General features: G+C 40.6%; 1 protein-coding gene across 4 annotated transcripts in view; it reads left to right on the top strand.

Moving 5' to 3' along the window:
• tln2b (talin 2b) overlaps positions 1–20026 on the top strand; it is an 87283-nt gene that overhangs the window by 24150 nt on the left and 43107 nt on the right. For all 4 annotated transcript variants that reach the window (XM_023280591.2, XM_055009221.1, XM_055009219.1 and 1 more), the window contains 8 exons: positions 10926–11099; positions 11188–11285; positions 11476–11605; positions 12265–12420; positions 12911–13053; positions 19117–19244; positions 19555–19618; positions 19819–19923. In XM_023280591.2, the coding sequence (XP_023136359.1) occupies positions 10964–11099; positions 11188–11285; positions 11476–11605; positions 12265–12420; positions 12911–13053; positions 19117–19244; positions 19555–19618; positions 19819–19923 (960 nt within the window). In that variant the 5' untranslated portion in view covers positions 10926–10963. The remainder of the gene's footprint in view (positions 1–10925; positions 11100–11187; positions 11286–11475; positions 11606–12264; positions 12421–12910; positions 13054–19116; positions 19245–19554; positions 19619–19818; positions 19924–20026) is intronic.

Genomic DNA, 20026 nt, shown 5'->3' with positions numbered 1-20026 from the left:
CTAGTAATCAGAAGCACTTCTAGTTTAGGGATAGAAATCCAGTGAGAAGGGTGGTAAAAGGGTCGTCTACACTTATGCTTTTGCAGCAAAAGCAGCATGATAGACTGAACATTTTATCCTCCTTTCAATATTCAAGAGTGCTTTCTTATAGAGATAAAAAATGGTCACCACTTTGGAGAGCTACATTTCTTTAAATGTGTTTATTAGATTTAAAAACCTTCATGAAATTGGCTCTTTCCTCAGAAGGACGATCTACACTGGCAAGCATGAATGAGAAATGCATTTGTTGTACATAGCACCTCTCCTCACCTTGGGATTGCAGCAATAGAATACACAAGAAAAACTGAGCTGCATATATGCTGTTCTTCAGAAAAGACTTCCAATTTGTCAGCAGGTCTCCACAGCACACAGGCTCTGCTTGCAGAACTTTCTGAAGTGCACAGTATTTGTCTGAGGGCACACTGTTGTATACACCTTCTCCAGCCAATTTAAACATTTGATTCTCCAGTGCTTTTAGTCCTTGCTGAGAGAAAAACAAAGCTGCATAGAGCCACACAATGATACCGTGCTTGGAATGTACTCCCAAGTTAACTGAATAATGAGATTTTTCGTTTGCCTGGGTCTTGCACAGTTTGCTTTCAACTTTTATTGTTCGCTCTAGATGTTGACCAATCATTTATCATTTTGAGAGGGAACACACTCTAAAAAGGTTCTCACTTAAGCGCTTTCTCCGTACATTGTGTCTCCCTGTCTTTGTACATGTGCATCTTCTTCACTGTACTGTAGGGATCAATGGACCAGTAGGCAATATTACAGACAGTTTCTTATTCTCCCAGTGCAGCTCTCCACTCACAGTGTTATATTATGCTTCTCTGCAGAACCTTCAACAAAGCACTGAAACCGAAGTGACACTTTCACAGAGAGGTATTTTCATTTTTCAGACACGCTCTATCAAAGTGAATCAAAGTCAACTCCCTCAATCTCTTTTTCTGCTGAATATTTCCATGTACTTGTGACAGGATAGCTGGGAGGCCTTGTGGATCAAACCAGGATTGTATAGTCATGTACACAGATGAAGCAGCCCTTGCTACCCATTTTCATTAAGCTCGCTCAGATTTTGTCCACCTGAAATTTAAAAGCTGAATGTCACTACACAGTGTATCCTACATCCAATTGACCACGGAGGAAGTTACAGCCCTAGACCTGAGGGCAGAGTGGAAGTGGCTCCTGCTGCTGTCCGGCCTTATATGTCCAGGAAAAGGTGGGCACAGCAGCAGCCATGGCAACTGTGGGCAGGGTTGCTGATCTGGAAACAATGGGCCAAAAACATGGCCTCTCCCTGAACCTCCTCTCATGCAACAACATTGTTTCACTCACCAACAAGAGGGGATTTTTCTGTCACAGAAACCACTTTGATACAGTTATAGATCACTAAGTTGGTAGGTGCTACCTTTTGTTATGCTCTCCTAAGCTTACTGAGACAACAGATAATTACAGGAGACACTCTGCAAGATGCACTAATAGGAGCACATTGTGACTTAACTGAAGCTAAATGTTTGGTTTTGCTTAAAGAGCCAGAACAGTGAATCTCCATCGTGGTGTGTCAGGATTCCTCCCTTATAGCATGCCAGCGGATATAAAATGCTGATAGAGTCCCTCAGTGTATCACACTTTGGAGTGACGCCAGCATATGTTCCGTTCCACCGCTCTTGATACTGTAATCAGCATGCAAGTGGTAGTAGGCAGTCGGCCACTGAAGTATGAGGCAGAGACTCAGTTCTCGGGAGGTAGTGCAGACAGGAGATTGGAGTCACCTGATTTGGAGGCTGTGACTCTCCAGTCCACATTTACTGATCAGAGGAGCCAGAGGTGTGACATTGTCATCTAATACTCATGTTCACTTGCCCACTGCCTGGTGATCCATTTTGAATATTTGAGTCAGTGAAGTCTGCCGGGTTTGCATTTGGAGTCTGGGTGTGTTACTGTGTGTACATGTGTGTGTTGTTATGCATGCAAACTCCCACATTCATCTCTACCACTACCTATTGTGCTATATTTGCCACAGTCTCCAGCATTAACTCCCACATGATTTATTTTACAGTTAATTAAAGATTGGGTTGTTCATTGTGTGCGCATTTTGTCAGAATTGACTAATAACAAAGTAATCTTTGGCAGACAGCTCTTGCAAGTTGCCTTTGTAAGGAAAGGCTGCCTCAGTTTGATGTTGTTGCACCATGCAGGGAGGGAGGAGGGAGACTGATGTTGAGATACTGAGAGAGGGGTTGGCATCTTAATTGTGACCTTTGTAATTGTGATGCAGTGATTTCATGTGCTCAGTTTGCCTTGCACTTACATATTCTTCCACTAATTACTGTCGCATCTGTGCAGTCTTTTCTTGCTGCTCCATGATCTCTCTGGGTCTGTCAGTCTACATTTGACAAAAATGCATTTCAGTAATGTCACAGTGTGTTGCTGGAACATAGTCTTGCTATCAGAGTGCGTAGGAGAACACAGGAGAAGGGAAACAGAAGGATTATGTCTCCCTACTGGTTTGAACAATATGGCTGAAGGAATCTATAGGAGGAAACTGTGTTAGGGGTGGTTTTGATTTTGCTGTGCAGTTAAATATGTAATTTCGGTAGGTTGTGTTAGCATCAACTTACATTTTCAGCTGAATGTCACAAGTTACAGTTGAGGGTTAAGATTTGTCTGAGATCAGTAATGCCTATTATGTATCAGAAAAGGAACTCAGGATGAGAATGTTAGTGATACTGAAACAGGCAAAATCATTAAATGAAATAATATAATTCCGAGGAAAGCGCTACAGTTGCCAAATGTTAACTGAGAAAATGCTGTCTTTGCCTTTGTATTACTGATGAAGTTATGATAAGGCTTTTTCAGCAAGCGCTTACATTGAATAGTTATGCTGAACTGTTAAGGAGAGAAAAAAGACACGCAGTTACATAAAAATATGCTCAAAAGGATCATTCAGAATACAAGCCATAGAAATGTAAATATCCTATTAAATTGCTGTATTAGCTCAGGGATTGCCAATTTCAGATTTAATGGGAACATTAGGCCTCGTTTCATGAGCTTCACCCGGTCAGACACAGTGTTTTGGTTACTATTGTCTTCTTATTGTAGATGTTGTTATTGTTGTTGCTCTTGTTCTGTCGGAAAAGTTATTACTGTTTTATTGAAATAAATCAACACAGCTTTCTTTCATTCCTGGTGCACGCACATAAGGTCCATTTTTCTAACATTTCTTTAAAATTCCCAAATGGGGAAAATCTATTTTTATTGTTTACTGTGGTTGTGGAAGTTAGATATGAAAACATTTACCTCTTCTATTTGTCAAGCTCTATCTCAACTACATGGCCTCCCAGCTATACAAGCCAGTAAGAATTTTACTGAACTGCTCTGTTCCCACTGAGGAACCAATAGTCGGCTGGCTCAAACATTGCAAAATACAGTCCATTACTGTCCACTGCTTGTGAGGTAGGGCATTCTAAAAGAGCAGCTGCTACTTATGCCAACTCTTAAATGCCTCAGCCATAAGCAAAGGGCGCCAAAAGTTCTGCTGTTGGCTGCAAGAGTGAACACAAAAGCCTTCATGCATGATCAGCATCTGAGGAACTGAACGCCTGTATATTTATTTTATTTCTGATGGCAATAGCTTGACAACAATAAAAAAATCTGGCATGTTGGCATGTGTGCAGCTAATTTGGCTACCGTTACCATTAGCTTTGATCATATGCCTACAGGTCAGGACTCTGTGAAAGTTGTAATGCTAAGGGATTTTAAGGAGCAATTTTGAAATCAGTAAACAAGAATTATGTGGGTTTTGGGGTTTTTAATGGTGTCGGGTGTGCTTCAGTGCAACCTAAGCTCAGCTGGTGTTTACATCTATTTACTTCTCTCCTGTTCCCTGTGCTCACATATACTGCATTTTATTGCAGCGGCATTCCCAATAAACCTGTTCCTATTTTCATAAATTTCTGTTTCTGTTGTCAGAGGACAGAACACATATGAAATAGTGACTGAAATGCAGTCTACTAAGACTGCATGTCAACCGTCAATCACATCAGAGTAATTTCCACTGTGCTGCTGGGCATTGCTCAACTACTGATTTTATAACCACGATGTTGTCAAATTTAACTTACCATATAGGAATTCAAAGCAGCCGTGGTCCTGGGAGTTCAGTGATATTTTCATGTCAAATGATCACTTAGAGTAATGTTTATAAGCGTCAGAAACTCTTTGTCTTATCCACGCCTCTGTCGGCTGCTGTGTGGTCAGTTGTGCCAGTGAGGAAGTGATGCAGTGAGAGTCTTCTTCCTGAAGAGGGTGTGAACAGCAGGAAATTATTTGCATTTAAAGCTACAGAAACTGAAACAAGAGCACAGCTAAAACTGGTGAATATACAGTCACGGTCGAATTAATCATGTCAAAAATTGAAAGACACACTCTGGACATGTGAGACTTTCATTGATTTGCTGAATAGGGGCACAATATGAGACTTTGAAATTATGCACCATTTTACCCCCACTTTTGAGAGGTGGATACATTTCCATGCTATACTGACCCTTTCAAATTGAATGAACCTCAGTAATATTGCAGGGTTCAATTCATCATGGTTTGCTGATGATACTGTTGCACACAAATTGCATCTCAGATGACAAGCAAACTGGGCTTTTGGGGTGATGTTTGATAAACCATAAACAAAATGCATCACTTTAACTGCAAAACGCTTTTGAGAGGAGGTAGAGGAGGCCCATCATGTCTATGAAGTGCCAGACCACAATCACCTCAGAATGTTCAGGGTTTTCCTATTTTAAAAAAGAGGTTTTATTAAAGCTGTGCCCTGAGTGACAGTATTGTTTTTCTTTGTTTGTTTGTTTCTTTTATCAGCAACCCAGCATGCAAATATGTTCGCCAGACTCAAAATCAGCTGTACAAATAGTAATACCATGTTAGCTACTTCATATTTTGGATCAACTTTATGTTTTGTGTATGAGCACTCTGATAAAATGTGCTAGATAAAGCTCATTATATCCTCGTTCTCCTAATAGAAAAAATATTAAATTCAAGTGCACATGCAAGGATAAACATGATTTCAGAAAAAATCTGTTTCATTTTTTCTGGTATAAAACTATATTCTGTCTGGATGTAATTGTGGAGAATGAATGCTTTCCAGGCTGAGCATAGTGAAGTATGTTCAGTCTGAAAACCCTCAAGCCCACCATATGGTATGCAATGAGCAGTACATAATTGGCAAACCTGTGTGGATGGAGTGGTTGAAGCTACTTGACAAACACCTGCTCAGCGATTTATAATCATAATAATTATAAACACAGCTATCACATGCACAAATAATAATTTGTGACATTAAATAAATGTATAAAGAAATTCCGCCCTTATGGATTAAGAATCTAAGTGCCTTTCACTAATAGGGTACTTAATAGAAAATTTTCAATTTGACTGTTTTAAAAGTGACAAACTTTACATTAAATCAAATGTTTATTTAATGCATTTTATTTTTTATTTTTTAGCAAACTATTCTTTGCACTGAGGTTATTTTTAAATTCCTAAACACTGAACTATTGACCAAGCATAATCCCTGTTTCATATCATTACATCACTTTGTCTGGCATAGTTATCAGTCAAAAACCAGATGTAGGCTAGTGGACCAGAGGCCACATACTGCAAATTTATGGCAAAAAATGGGGTTGATAATGATAATGAAATCATCATGGGCAGAGTCCTTTCTTGTTTTGGACCGGTCCGCATCCATCAGTGTGTGTAATGAAATAAAAATGTTTGGGCAACATCTGTCTGAGCCAAAGTTAACCACTCCCACTGAGCACTCACTCAGAAGCCAGGTCAACCCACAGTCACTGTGCAGACTCAGTGACTCGCTCATTGGTTGACTGGCTGCAGCTGCTGGGTGGAGCTCTCCTAGTAGCTGTTTCTGCCTCCATTTATTAGGAAGCCAATTCTTCAAATCTCTAACTGAGTATCATCTTTCTGCGTTGTAATACTCAGCATATTGCCTGCAAACTGCTGGACTGCCTAAACCAATGATATGTCAGCATTACAGAGCCAAGTGCATCCTATATCTGCTATGTAATTTCTCAATTTATTTGCTAATTTACTGACTACCATCTAACCTTCAAGAAATAGTAAGAATATCAAGAATAATTAAGAAATGATAAAGTGTGTTTTTCTGTTAATCCACTGCCAAGTACGAGAATGAGCATCTGCCACTGGCTTTTAAGAATCAGAAAGAAACCACCACATTTAATACACTGCTTCTGCTGTGGATCCTTTTGAAGCAGTGCTGCTGTAGGACGCTCTACTTCGCTAGATATTTTTAGTGCAAGAGGAGCTGTTCTCTCCCCCCACTGCAACAAGGGCAAGATTCATAATTTCTGTCAGTATCTGTACCCATGAATTACATTACAGCACAGTGTGTCGCCCAAGAGCAGACCCTCGTAGTCCAAAGAGTAGCTCATAGCAGCAAGGTTCATTTTTAAACGTTGCTGAAAAAATAAATCAGTGTGACTGTGAGTGGCTCTGAACTCAGAGCGTGGGTGGCCCCACTGCTTTTTTATCTGAATCAACAAGCACTGCTTGACTAACACCCTGTTATTAAATAAAATAATAGTGTTCAAATCTCTTATAATATAACAGCTTGTACGCAGTGATCCTGGAGCACCTAAAATAGCAAAGGACAGTTCTGCTTCATCATGCTGTCCAGCGATTGCTATGACCTGCAGGAGCAATTATTAATTCATTCATGAAACATATGGAGGAAGTGATAAGGATGGAGGTGAAAGCCTTTGACTTATTAATTATTTGAATTGAGTTCAGGTAGGCTCCGGATTCAGTGGCTGGTCTCTGCAAGGAAATGCGCACAAGGACATCTTGATGTCAAAAATGATACAGTCTCTGCAAGGCATGAAAAATCAGACATTTGGAAATGGTGCTTGTAACAGAAAGTAACTGAAGATGTGGTGATGAGCAGTACTGTAATAACTGTATTGTTGCAGAATAAACCCTCTCTCCATCATTTGTTTCACCATTTATGAATATATGAGTTTTTGCATCAGCGTACCATAATCATATTTTCCTCATGTTATTAGTGTGGTGAAGGCAGGCTGACCAAAGGATGTCTCTGTGGCCCCATGTGCTGCTTAAATTATAGCCACGGGCTAATAAATAGTTTGCTAAGTGTTTTGTTGTAAATCACGTATGCCTCATTCTCATATTAAAGAATGTATTTATGTGGCTGATTAATGCCGACCTCCTGTGTGCTGTTACGAAATTCAAATTAGAGTGTGGAATGCTCAGAATAACTGCCCAGCAATTATCTCATTTAAAAACAACATTCACATCTGCTGGAATAATACACCCGATCTTGACTTGTCTATTCATTGCGGAGTCGAACGTGAATTTAAATTCAGGTTTGCAGGGATATCGAATTGAAACACATTGCTGATCAAACTGTCACTGCTGGACACTGTGTGTTCCAGATGGGATCCAGACGCACGTTCTATGGACCGGCAGGGAACAGACCTTGCTTTTCAGTCAGACATGGCTAAAAGGCTGATCTTTTGCTGAGAGAGTCGATGTAGGATGTAAAGAGGAGATAGAGGAGGTGCGGAGCAGTTGAGCCACTTAACATATTCTCAGTGCACACATGCTTTAATGCTGCTGTTGTCAACAGTCCTGAGAACTGCTGAGGTCGGAATTACTCTCAGCCCTCCATTCATACTACATGCTTAAATTACACAATGATAATAGTCCACCAGGCTGAAGATAATATAGTATGCAGCTGCAGTATTTTCCTGCTGCTTTACTGACTATTGCATTCAAGCTTTGGAGTTATTTTTAGTTGCTTCCCGACTTGTTAAAGTCTAATTGTCATTCTTTACAATAGTCATGGTTGCTTTGGAGATGCCATATAATCTACCTTTTATCCTCCAGTGGCTGTTTTTATATTCACGTTAATCACTGCTGAAATAAAGAGATGTTTGCAGCAGCGTCGCTGTTTCTGTTACCGTCTACAAATAAAGTAAAACCAGTGTAAAGTGTGCTGTTTACTAGAGAATCATTACTGTTTTTCCTGGGTTTCCAGTTTAATGGGCTGACCTTGAAAATCCACTTACATTCTGGGGGGATGGTGTAGATGTGGAGCTTTAAGAACAAGAAATTATACACACCATAAATATGTAATTATTTTCAGTTCTCATTTGGCTGCAGTAGTTTTCGTTGTATTGTCTTTCCTAATTGCTTTTTGTTTTTGCCGGTGGGTCAGAAAGCTTTGGCCATCCTATTTAATGAGTAATTACTTCAGAGTAAAGTGTCAAGCTTATTGCATAAGAAAAATAAGATAACAACTGATCCTGGCTTTATTCGTACTCTGCATTTCCTGTGTCCTTCCCACACACTGATCGAACAGTAAACACAAAACCGAAGCACTCCTGTATATTGTCGGATGTTGTCCTTCGATGATTGTCATTCATGCTTATCTTTGGGCTGATTCTGCTTCAGATTTGTCTTTCTGTCTGGAAGCATTTGGAAGGATGGTTCGCACGAACTGATCAGACCTGGACCAATATAGTTGAAGTTTCCTGTCCAGCCTTCTCCTCAGTTGTTGTGTGACAGACTGGTGCAATAATCGCAGCAGTTGTTGCTCTGCGACTCTGCTCCGCTGCTGGTATTACAGTCAATCATTAGAGCTGTATCCTCTCCAGATGGCTCCTTCCTTCTCTGGTCTCTATTGAATTGTCAATGTTTAGACTCCTCAGTAAGCTGCTCTTTGGCCATTTTCATGTCTTAATATGTGCAGTAGTAAACAAACCTAATTCAATGCAGGACTCTTTCCTGATGGACTAGTGATAGTCATGAGAGATGAAATTACATTTTAAGCCTACTTTTGTGATCTAGCAATCGTAATATAATACAAGAACATAAGATTCTACAGAGAGGCTCATTATTGAGTCGTGTTTCAACCTTGCTTGAAAGCAGAGCTAATGAAGAGTTGGCTGCATTGGAGTGTTTGCACGAGGAGCCTAGTGAAAAATGTTCTCTCGCACTACTGTAAGCTCAGGGATTATCATTATCCTCCTGGGTTTCATCATGTGGTTTCTGCACCACTTACTCTCTGAAGTGACTGATGCTACTGACAAGAGATACTAAAGTGACTGTTGCTGTAGACTCACAGTTATCTCCACTGGATGTTTGTCATCGCAAGTGACTTTGGCTTTTTGGCTGAGACGGACCTCCGTGAAATCCTTGAGAAACTTCCACAAAAATACAAACATTTCCTGCACCATCTGTACTGTATATCAGCTGTGCGAGGGAGCTGTTATCGGCAGACCCGTGTGGCCTGCTGTATTGTCAGTCTGGGGTCTCAAGCCGCTTGTCTAGAACAGAGTATCTGCGGAAGAGCGAGATGACAAAAACTCGGTGGGGCTTCTCTGCCAGCCTGTATAGAGGAGAGCTCATGTGGTGCCATTACCTCCTCTTTTTTGTGCCTGTCTGTCCCACTTTGTATGAGGAAAAACTCAGGAAAGGAGAGGGGCTATTGGAGAGGAACCCATGGATATGACAGAGGCATCGTCGCAGGCGGGCTCATTCTCTTCTCCATCATTATAGGAAATTTACTTCGCAGACTTGTTCTGCTCTGTCTCAAAAGGGGTCTGTGGAAGAGCTGTGAATTCTGCACACAAAAAAACTCTTTGTTTCCAAATGTGGCTGAGGTCTGAATCGTGTCAGTGTGAACATTTGAACTTTCACCTTTATATCTGACTATGGAGAAAACAGCTACAATTCTTTTGGTGTTGCATTACAATTTGGAATATAGTACAGCAAAAACAATAGATGTTTTGAAAATAATTTTCAGTTGGCAAAAATCCTAGTCTTTTTGATAATGAACCAAAACTCTTTGCAGTTTAGATAGTGATTTGAATGTTGCAACTGTTTTGACATTTTTTGCATGAAATAATCATTTGAGTGATGACAGTTTAGCTCATAAATAAAATTATTGCAGACCCAGAGTATAGTAACATCAGTATGTGGGAGCCGATGCCGATGTACCAATCTTCTCCAGAAGAGATAGGTTTGCTCAAAATGTGTCACAGGGATATGCTCACAGAAAAGGAACAACTACATTTCAGATCTTCGTTGTGTAAAAGACAGAGAGCCTCCCTGGTACAGATGGCCCTATTTATCACTTCCATCCCTCTCTATGTTGAGGCCAAGGTCAAGGAATGGAGAAAAAAACTCTGCAGTGTCAGTCCCTGTCCTTTATTTGTACAGGAGTCTCAGAATACCAGAATTGATTCACCCTAATTGCAGTGTATGATTAAACACTCACAGATTTGTCTCACAGTGAAGTTTGCTTCCGGAGGAGAGTGAAAGCCAGGAGGAGAGCGAATAATGATGCAGCGGTGGAATGTGTTTTGATCCGTCTCCTGTTATTCTTGCCGATTGGAGAGATTTGCACTTTTTTCCTCTCCTTTTTCTGCTGAAAGGTTATGTTTTATTGCCTTAGTTCAGCTAATTCTACATACACTGCAATGAGGCAAAAAGCTCTTCATACACTAACCCTTTAATATCAGAACACCAGAGGAATGATGAGCTGCTGAGGCAGGGGTACAGCATAACGCACATTCAATTTCACAGGTAAAAATGTCCCTACGGAGATAATTGTGATGATTTGTTCTGTGCCTTGTGGTGTTTTATTTCGCCTGTGAGACTTCCTCTTCACGCTTAGAAGCCTGATTGTTTTATAAGAGGACATTTTTATAATGGCATGTTGATTTTTTTCCAAAACACAGACCCTCTATTTGGGTTATTGGCCAGCATGATGACATTTCTTGCTCTCAACCTTATATTTCAACCTCTCTGTTTTCCAGGTGTGTAGGTCGGTGAGGCCCTTATACAACCCACCAAGATGGTGGCCTTATCATTGAAGATTTGTGTTCGCCAGTGCAATGTGGTGAAGACGATGCAGTTTGAACCGTCCACCCCTGTGTATGATGCCTGCAGAATCATTAGAGAGAGAGTCCCAGAGGCCCAAACAGGACAAGGTTGGAGGACGACTGGTGAATCTAATTTACATAATGGAAATCTATAGGCAGCTACATTTGCATGACTCTGTTTCACTCTGTGTTTCAGCCTCAGATTACGGCCTGTTCCTGTCTGACGACGATCCCAGGAAAGGAATCTGGCTTGAGTCCGGGAGAACCCTAGATTACTACATGCTACGAAATGGAGTAAGATTATGTCATATACACCAGGGCGGAGAACTGTCAGTGTCACTTATGGCTTCTTAAAGTGATTTGCTTTTTCTATGGGGCCTGAGATATTTATGCTTCCCCACTAGCTGGGAGAGATCACAGTTTGCTGTTGAAAGCGTCTAGGGGAGCTGTGGATGTCATTGTGCTTCCTCTTCTGTTTTCTCAGGATGTCTTGGAGTATAAGAAGAAACAGAGGCCGCAGAAGATCAAAATGCTCGACGGTGCAATTAAAACCATCATGGTGGATGATTCAAAAACAGTTGGCGAGCTGCTCGTCACCATATGCAGTAGAATAGGTAAGTGTCTGCTGCAAACTCTTTGAAAAATCTTGTCATTGAGCCACCATCAAAGGCTTTAGTTATTCTTCTTTCATTTTAGTTTTAGTCCAAAGCATGCTTCCTGATTTAATATTGAGCTGCAATATGGTGCTGTGCTCTTAAATTCATATGTTAAGAACATAATTTGCTTAAGCACCTTAGCGCATTTATGTCTGCTTGATAAAGTCTTAATCACATTTTGTTCAGAACACAATGGACATGATTTATCAACTCAAACAAGCTTGTTTCTAATAAGTGTCGAAGTGTTCTTCCTAAGGCCCAGATCATGGCATCCCTGCTGTCACAGAGGTGTTCCCTAAGCTGTATATTTCAATTATAATGGGCCGCTACCGAGCCTAATTGGGTGAGGAAGAGAGGGATGTGGGTCTGGCAGATAGCTTTATTGGAAAATGTTTATTTAGAGTAGGGCTTTCTGCTTGGCTTCTTCTCCTGCTCAGCTCCTATTTTAGTTTTCTGGCTCTATACCAGCTTTCCTTCACTTCTGTTTCAAAGTAGAGAGAAAGAGATAAAAAAGAGAGTGCAAGAGAATTGCAGAGATGCCTTTCTTTATCGTGGTAGTAGTTATCCTGCTGGTTTGAAGCATCTTCTCCTCTGAGAATTCCCTGGCTAACTTTCAGGAATCACCAACTATGAGGAGTACTCCCTCATTCAAGAGATGACAGAGGACAAGAAGGAGGATGGGATGGGGACCCTGAAGAAAGACAGAACGCTACTGCTGCGAGACGAGAGGAAGATGGAAAAGCTCAAAGCCAAACTGCACACAGATGATGATCGTGAGTGAAAGTCTGCAAGAGCAGAAGAGCTATCGCTGATGTCTTGATGGCTTTACATCAATTTCTTATTTTCACATTAATGGTTTTGACTCAACACCATCATCTTGGACATGTATTTTATCACTCAAGCCTAATTTATTGCATGGACATCTGAAAGCTTAATGAAATTACTCCTGTTATCTTCTGCCCAGAGGACACCAATTAAAATTTGAAGCATGCAAATATATAAATCACCCTCCAAGTTCGGTTGAGATCTAGCTTTCGTCTTAGCAGAAAATGATGCAAATGACACTGTTTGTGCTCCTTTAAGATTTTCACCTCTCTTTGATGAATTTGGTAGATCTTCTGTCAAAGCGGATCTGTCGTTTTCAAACTGCCTGATTAATTTCACCATTAGTTTTTTATTATCCTCCCTAGTAGAATGTTTTTAAAGTAAATGCCTGTTCATTTTTGTGCGTGTGGTAACGTATTTTATGTATTGATTGTGCAGTGAACTGGCTGGACCACAGCAGGACTTTCAGAGAGCAGGGAGTGGAAGAAAGTGAAACTCTGCTGCTCAGGCGCAAGTTCTTCTATTCGGACCAGAATGTGGACTCACGGGACCCCGTCCAGCTAAACCTGCTTTATGTCCAGGTAAAACTTGTTACATGCACATTTATGCTTAGCGTAGCAATAAAAAAGAACAGCAGAGAGAGTGACCTAGACCCACATTTTTTATTTATTTATTTTTTTTTGCTGTTGCAGCTGCACCAACAAACTCAATCCCAAACAGGCAAGCTATGAATTATATCACATTTTCCTGGGTGTTATTTTTTTGTTTTTAGGAGACACAGGAGACATAAGTAGACAGGAGTGTAATTTGACTCAATAGCTATGTTTTAGTGTGCATTTAACTTCTGGCCAGGTCCCGACAGACTGAAACACGGTTCGCTCAGATGTGGTGCAGACAGGTTTGACTTGTTTTCTTCTTACTTCATATAATACAATGGCACAGCAAAATAAATGTTTGCACGTTACTGCAAAGCCTCTGTGCCAGATGTTCAAAGCTTTTTTCCTGGCTGCTAAGTGCAGCAGAGCAAGTGGTAAACAGAAGTATTAGCATACATTTACAGGCATGCTAAATGCTTCACCAGCTTGTCACTAACTTTGTTGTTTGTTTTTAGGTTCTGGTTGGTTAGAATAAAGTAGGGCTACAGAGAGCTTTTCCATTGAAAACAGCTACCTGATATAGTTGTCAATTAAACTGATGAAAATAATGAGAGTGAACCAGAACAGTGAAATGAAAGAAGCAGATTTCCCTGCTTTGATCCCTTTCATCCATTGTTAATATTCTGTAAAATGCTGCTTAGTGCAACTTTAAATTCCTCATCATCCCATCATCACACCACTGTTTAAGTTTTTATAGTCTGTTATAATCGCAGTCTTCTCCACACATATATAAATGCACTTCAGCAACACCAGTGTTTGGACTCAGCTGAATACTCCTCAGGGAAGGCGGGTCAGCTGAGTCCAGTCAGTCAGGGTTTGCTTGCTGCGCACATGTCTGCATTTTACATCAACCCCTCCAGCCGAGGGGTGGAGCTCTCCCCACTGACACCTGGACTTAAACAGCAGGGTGCCGAGTAAAACACACGCATACAGATGTACACTGTGAAATGTAGGGAGAGCTCAGGGAATGCACTCATACAAATGAATACAAAACATTATGTGAAAATGAATTACACACAGAGACTGTTGGGCGCTCTCCCACACAAAACACATAATATATATATATGACATTTTTGCATATATATAGATATATAATATTATATTTACAGTTCATATTTGACTCAATCTCAGCTGCTTTAGGAGTTCTTGAATATGTTCATAAGAGACACCCAACCATCCACCCTCCCTGTCTGCTCCAGATGCTCTCCTCCCTTCTATCTGTCTGTTCCTGTTTTTGCCTTTATTTTTCTTACCCTCCATTTCCTTCCCTTCCAGTTTGCCTGTCTCAACTCCCTCTCCATCTCTTACACATTCTGACATAGTCGCGCACATCCCCACCCTCTTTTACCCTGGCACACATTACAGCACTGTGCACATCACAGTCTGCTCTCAACACAGACTCATATTTCCTTTCACAATAACAACTCCGCCCCCTGCCCTTGCCCTTCCCCATATATCTTTCCCTCGTTGCCTCAGCCTCACACACTCTCGGATTGCTACTCTGATCACAGATCCTCTTCACATAGCAGTGGCTCTAATTTGTCACTGTGTTAAAAAGACCAAACAGAGCCAGAAGAGAGATCTTTAGCGGAGTGGAACTCACCTTGGGCTTCTCTTGCTCTTTCTTTGCTTTCATTTTTTTAGCGCAGCTTTTTAGACCCTTCATTTTCCCTTTTAACACCCCTCATTCATAATTGCAGCAATTCCCAGAAACTCAGTCATATCGAATAATTGAATTCCGATTGTACGGACGATGACATTATTGCTGACAATTCTTTGGGAGGGCACCCCTGCAAATTTGCGATGATCTCAAACATTTATTCATGATTTGAAGCTTCCATGATTTCAGACCCAGCCACCCACACATACACACATAATGGAAGCTCTGCCAGTAACAGACTAATCTCCTTTACTATGCAGCCACTCCCTTTTTATTTGTTCTAAGACCAAGACAAACTTCCGTAGCAACAGTATCACCCAATGTGTCTTGCTTCTTTGCTTTTATTGTTGGTCACATACTAAAATATATTATATATCACTATTTATTCAATAGACAGCATAGTCCAGAGAAGGGACAGATAAATAATATGCCTTCAAGATAGTATGCATTCGTAAATCTGGTCTTCATCACCTCTTTATCAACCAAGCATCTGCTATCCAACAGACTGTTACATCCTTTCGTAGTGACAGCATTTTAACAGCTTATGAAGCATTTTTGCTTTACTGGGGGAAAAAAAGAAAAGAACAGTACTGAGAAAAAGCAGGGAAAAAGGTCACTGCATTCTTAAATTGGTATTAAATATTATTCATTTACTCACTTATTCATTAGCAGCAACAACGATCGTATACAGTGTGCATTTAGTTTCTTTCGTCCGTCCCTATGTCAGCATTTATTTTTATGGCTGTATTATACTCGGTGTGCTCTGCTGGGCCATGGCGGACTGGTTGACCTCAGTGTTCTAGCCTCAGGCTGTATGTGTCACAGCTTCTGATGTCTTGTGCTTCACTTCCACTCATGCAGCTCTATTAAAATGTCGTAGAACCAGCTCCTGTATCACTTGCCATGTTCGCTATGAGAAATTCAGGGTCTGCGCTTGCTGTCTTGTCTCTTGACAAACATGGCAGAATTATACAGCTGGTCATTTGACAAAATACACATTCAGCTGACTGTTTAAAATAAGGAGTGATCTGAAATACGACAGCCATTAAATGAATCGCCATGTCAACAGTAAACTCTACTGTGTGATTCATCACAGAATAAATCTCACAAAAGCAGTGACAAGTGGAATAATACAGTATAGAGTGCTGTGAAAAAGTATATGCTTTTCCTGTTGTCTTCTATTTTTGCATATTTTTCACACTTCTCATGAAGCTAATATTTATATTTATTTAATATTAGACAGCGATAATCCACAAAACACAAAATGCAGTTTTTAAATTATGGTTTATTGAAGATTAATTGAGAACGTACATCACCCCTGTGAAAAAGTAACTGCCTTCCTGAACCTAATAACTGGTTGGTCCACCCTTGGCAGCAACAACTGCAGTTAAATGTTTGCAGTTGTTTGTGATCAGTATTTGACATCGCCATGGAGGAATTCTGGTCCAATCTTCTCTGCAGAATAGTTTTATTTTGGCCACATTAGATGGTTTCAAGCATGAACTGCCCTTTTATGGTCTTGCTACAGCATCTCGTTTGTATTGAAGTCCAGACTTTGACTCGGCCCCACCAATTGTGCTTGAGCTTTAGGTCATGAAGTGATGGGTAGGTATTCTCCTGAAGGATTTTCTGATAGAGAGCAGGATTCATGGCTCTGTCAATTATGACAAATCATCCAGGTCCTGTGAAAGCAGAGCAGCTCCAAATCATAACAAATACAAGATGAGCCTTTATGTTCTCTTTGGTCAGTAGTGGTTTGTGCCTTGCAACTCTCCAATGATGCCATTTTAGCCCAGTGTCTTCCTTATTGTGGTGTCATGTACACGGACCTTAACTGAAGTCATTGAGGCCTGCAGTTCTTTTGATGTTCGTCTGGGTTCTTTTGTGCCCTCCTGGTTCAGATATGGACACGCTCTTGGGGAAATGTTGGTAGGCCAGCCACTCCTAGGAAGGTTGACCACTGTTACATGTTTTCTCGATTTGCAGATAATGTCTCTGACTGTGGTCCTCTGGAGTCCAAGAGCCTCGGCAATGGCTTCGTAACCCTTTCCAGACTGTTAGATGTCAATGACTTTGTTTCACATCTGTTCATGAATCTCTTTACAACGTGGCATCATGGGTGCCAACAAGCCTGGCAGTAATCATATGTGGGTGTAGCTGGTGAAATTGAACCCAACTGTCCAAGCAATTTGGTCATTTGGTAGATTTGTAGTTAAGGGGACGATTACTTTTTCACAAGGGGTGAGGTGGACTGGACAGCATTTTCCCTCAATAAATGAAATCCTCATTTAAAAACTGTATTTTCTGTTTTCTTGGGATGTCCTTGTCTTTTATTGAAATTAAACTGATGATCTGAAACATTTACGTGTGACAACTGTGCAAAAATAGATACCTGTAGGGGGGCTAATATTTTTTCACAGCACTATGTAAGCATGAGCTGTTTCATTCGTGCTTCACAGTAATTGTCTCACTGACAGCTGTGTTAACCATTAGCTGTCTAGCAGCCTCCAATAATATCCGTGCAGGTGCACAGTGTGACTATTACAGCCCAACACCTCTCCCTTTCCTCTGATGATAGCACCTCCCAACACCACCTGCTGTGCAGCTCCCTCACCAATCTGACCTCACCAAGGATCAGAGCCTTTTCTCAAATCCCTCCTCATAAATAGGATACTATATTTACATGGAACACAGAGAAACCATTTATTTACCTTGTGTACATGGTTCTAACAGGCTAGTATCCAGGTTGCTGAACATTCTATGTTATGCCATCATTTCTGGGCCACCTCAGCAATACTTTTGTTCCTGGCTACCTGACCGCTGTTACATTTACCGCTCTGCAGGATATTGACTCCCTTATCTCATCACCAGTAATGGAAGATGAGAGGAATGACCGATAAAACGTATCCCCGGCATTACTGATGTTTAACTTTCACAATGAATTTAGAGTGTAGGTCATCAATGCATCAATTATCATCATATTATTTATCACACTGACAAATAACTGGGATATCCAGTACTCACCTGCAAAAACTGGATAAGTAGTTTACATCTTGTGGTACTAACTGTAACAGATTTTCAGGTTAAGTTTGTCCAGATTTCTGAAACTATTTATTTGTGCAAACACATCAGCAGGAAACTCCAAAAATAGAAAACAAAATAAAATAAAATGCTGTGTGTATCTAACACAATAAATCTGAAATGAACTGAATCTGTGCCTGATTTTCTAAGTGGTAGATTCTTTACACTCAGTAACTAATCTGCATAGACTAAACAATACCGACTCTAAAACCAGTGCATATAGTCTCATTATTCCTGGCGTCACACTTCAGAATAATACTGTCTAGTGAGCAGTATCAGTGAATGGCATGTGTGAGGGCTAATTTTAGAGTGTCGTCTTGTGTTCAGCGAGAGCTTATGTACTCCACAGTGAATTGCACTTGGGAAAGGACTTGATTGTGAGTAGAGGAGATTGTTGTCCTCATTACAGCAGTAAGCTGCTGCTTAGTTTTTCATTGATGTAATGGGACGTAAGAAGGAGTAGAGTCCACGCTGTGCACTGATATGCTAATGCTAAAAGCACTGATGGAGCCTCTCTCACTGTCAGCAAGGCCTCTCAGCTTTTGGAGCCATTAAATTTGCAGCAGTGAACTAGAAAGAGAGCGAGTGAGAGAGGCAGAGCTGACTGCCCCCCGGAGAAAACTGCAAACAGGCACGACTCTTTGAGTGATGTCAACAAAGGCTTCTCCCTTTCCGTCTACCTAAATGGTGAAGATAATGTAGACAGTCTCCTGAAAATGCATTGAAACATAAGTGATGTCTCCACAGCACCAAACAGGCATGACAGGGTTTTTTTTCCTGCAATAATAATATTAAAAAACATTCTGTCATTAGATTTCTTAACAACATACTGTGGACCATTCTCTAATGCAGATGGGATACTGTGAAAGACTGATGCATTTGTGTAATGTGTTTTCCTTTTTAATAACACATAATGGGCTGTGATGACAAATTGTTGAAGCTGTTATATTTGAAAGCCGGCAGAATTTCTTTTATTGTCACAAACAAATCTTATTTGGCTCCCCTGTGTGAATGAGTCTCAGTTATGATGTATGCACTCCAGAGCCACACTTATTATTAGTCATTCACTTAGAAGATATCCTTTCAAAAACCACTGTGCATCCAAAGCACACAATGAAGTGCTCATTACAGAGCTCTGTTGGGTGAATTTTGGATAATTCTCATGTCTTTGTAGTTCTTTTTCCTGGATGTGTGTTACTGCCTCTCACTTACTCTCCCCCCCTTGCCTCTTCTCATGTCTCCTCCAGGCTAGGGATGATATATTGAATGGATCCCACCCTGTCTCCTTTGATAAAGCCTGTGAATTTGCAGGGATCCAGGCTCAGATCCAGTTCGGACCCCATGCGGAGCACAAACACAAGCCTGGATTCCTGGAGTAAGCTTTCCTTATCAACAAAGATGCACTGATACCCTCATTCACAATAAGTGTGTACAGACAGTGTGTTGTGCTTTTTTATATGATCAGTTCACAGCTGTACAGTAGTTATCTCCTGCTTCAGTACAAGCTGTAGCTTTTGGGATTTCCTTCAGTGGAAAGCTCAGGGGTGATGTCAGCTGTTACAACTGTTTACTGATATGTAGACACTAAGGCAAGAATGACCTCATATGTAGAAGTATGTTAATAGGAAAGGAAATGCCTGTAGGTCAAACGAGTAACCATGCAAAAATGTCATTTATCTCCGTAGCCTGAAGGAGTTCCTACCTAAAGAGTACATCAAGCAGAGAGGGTCCGAGAAGAAAATATTCCAAGTATGTGCATTACATTGCTTAAATGTTGCATTTTAAAAAATCATTTGTTTTAGGCTTTTGGCAGCCCATTGAGATTGTATTAATTTGTTCTCTGTTAAGGCATGCATACATTCATAACATGTAGACTGCAACATTTCACCAAGTACATTAACGTGTGTAATAATCAGTCCAAGTCAGAGATTTAACTGTTGTTTCTCCAGGATCATAAAAACTGTGGAGAGATGACGGAGATTGAGGGAAAAGTGAAGTATGTGAAGCTTGCCAGGTCCCTGCAGACATATGGAGTTTCTTTTTTTCTGGTGAAGGTAAGAGCTACATTCATGCTGAGTTAGTGTGGAAAAGAAGATAGTATTTTTCACACATGCACCTGATTCATAGGTGCAACAGAAAATATGCATAAAATTCTCA

Source organism: Amphiprion ocellaris, chromosome 3 (assembly GCF_022539595.1).
Source record: "Amphiprion ocellaris isolate individual 3 ecotype Okinawa chromosome 3, ASM2253959v1, whole genome shotgun sequence".
Taxonomy (NCBI): domain Eukaryota; kingdom Metazoa; phylum Chordata; class Actinopteri; family Pomacentridae; genus Amphiprion; species Amphiprion ocellaris.
This window is presented reverse-complemented; position numbering and strand designations above follow the sequence as displayed.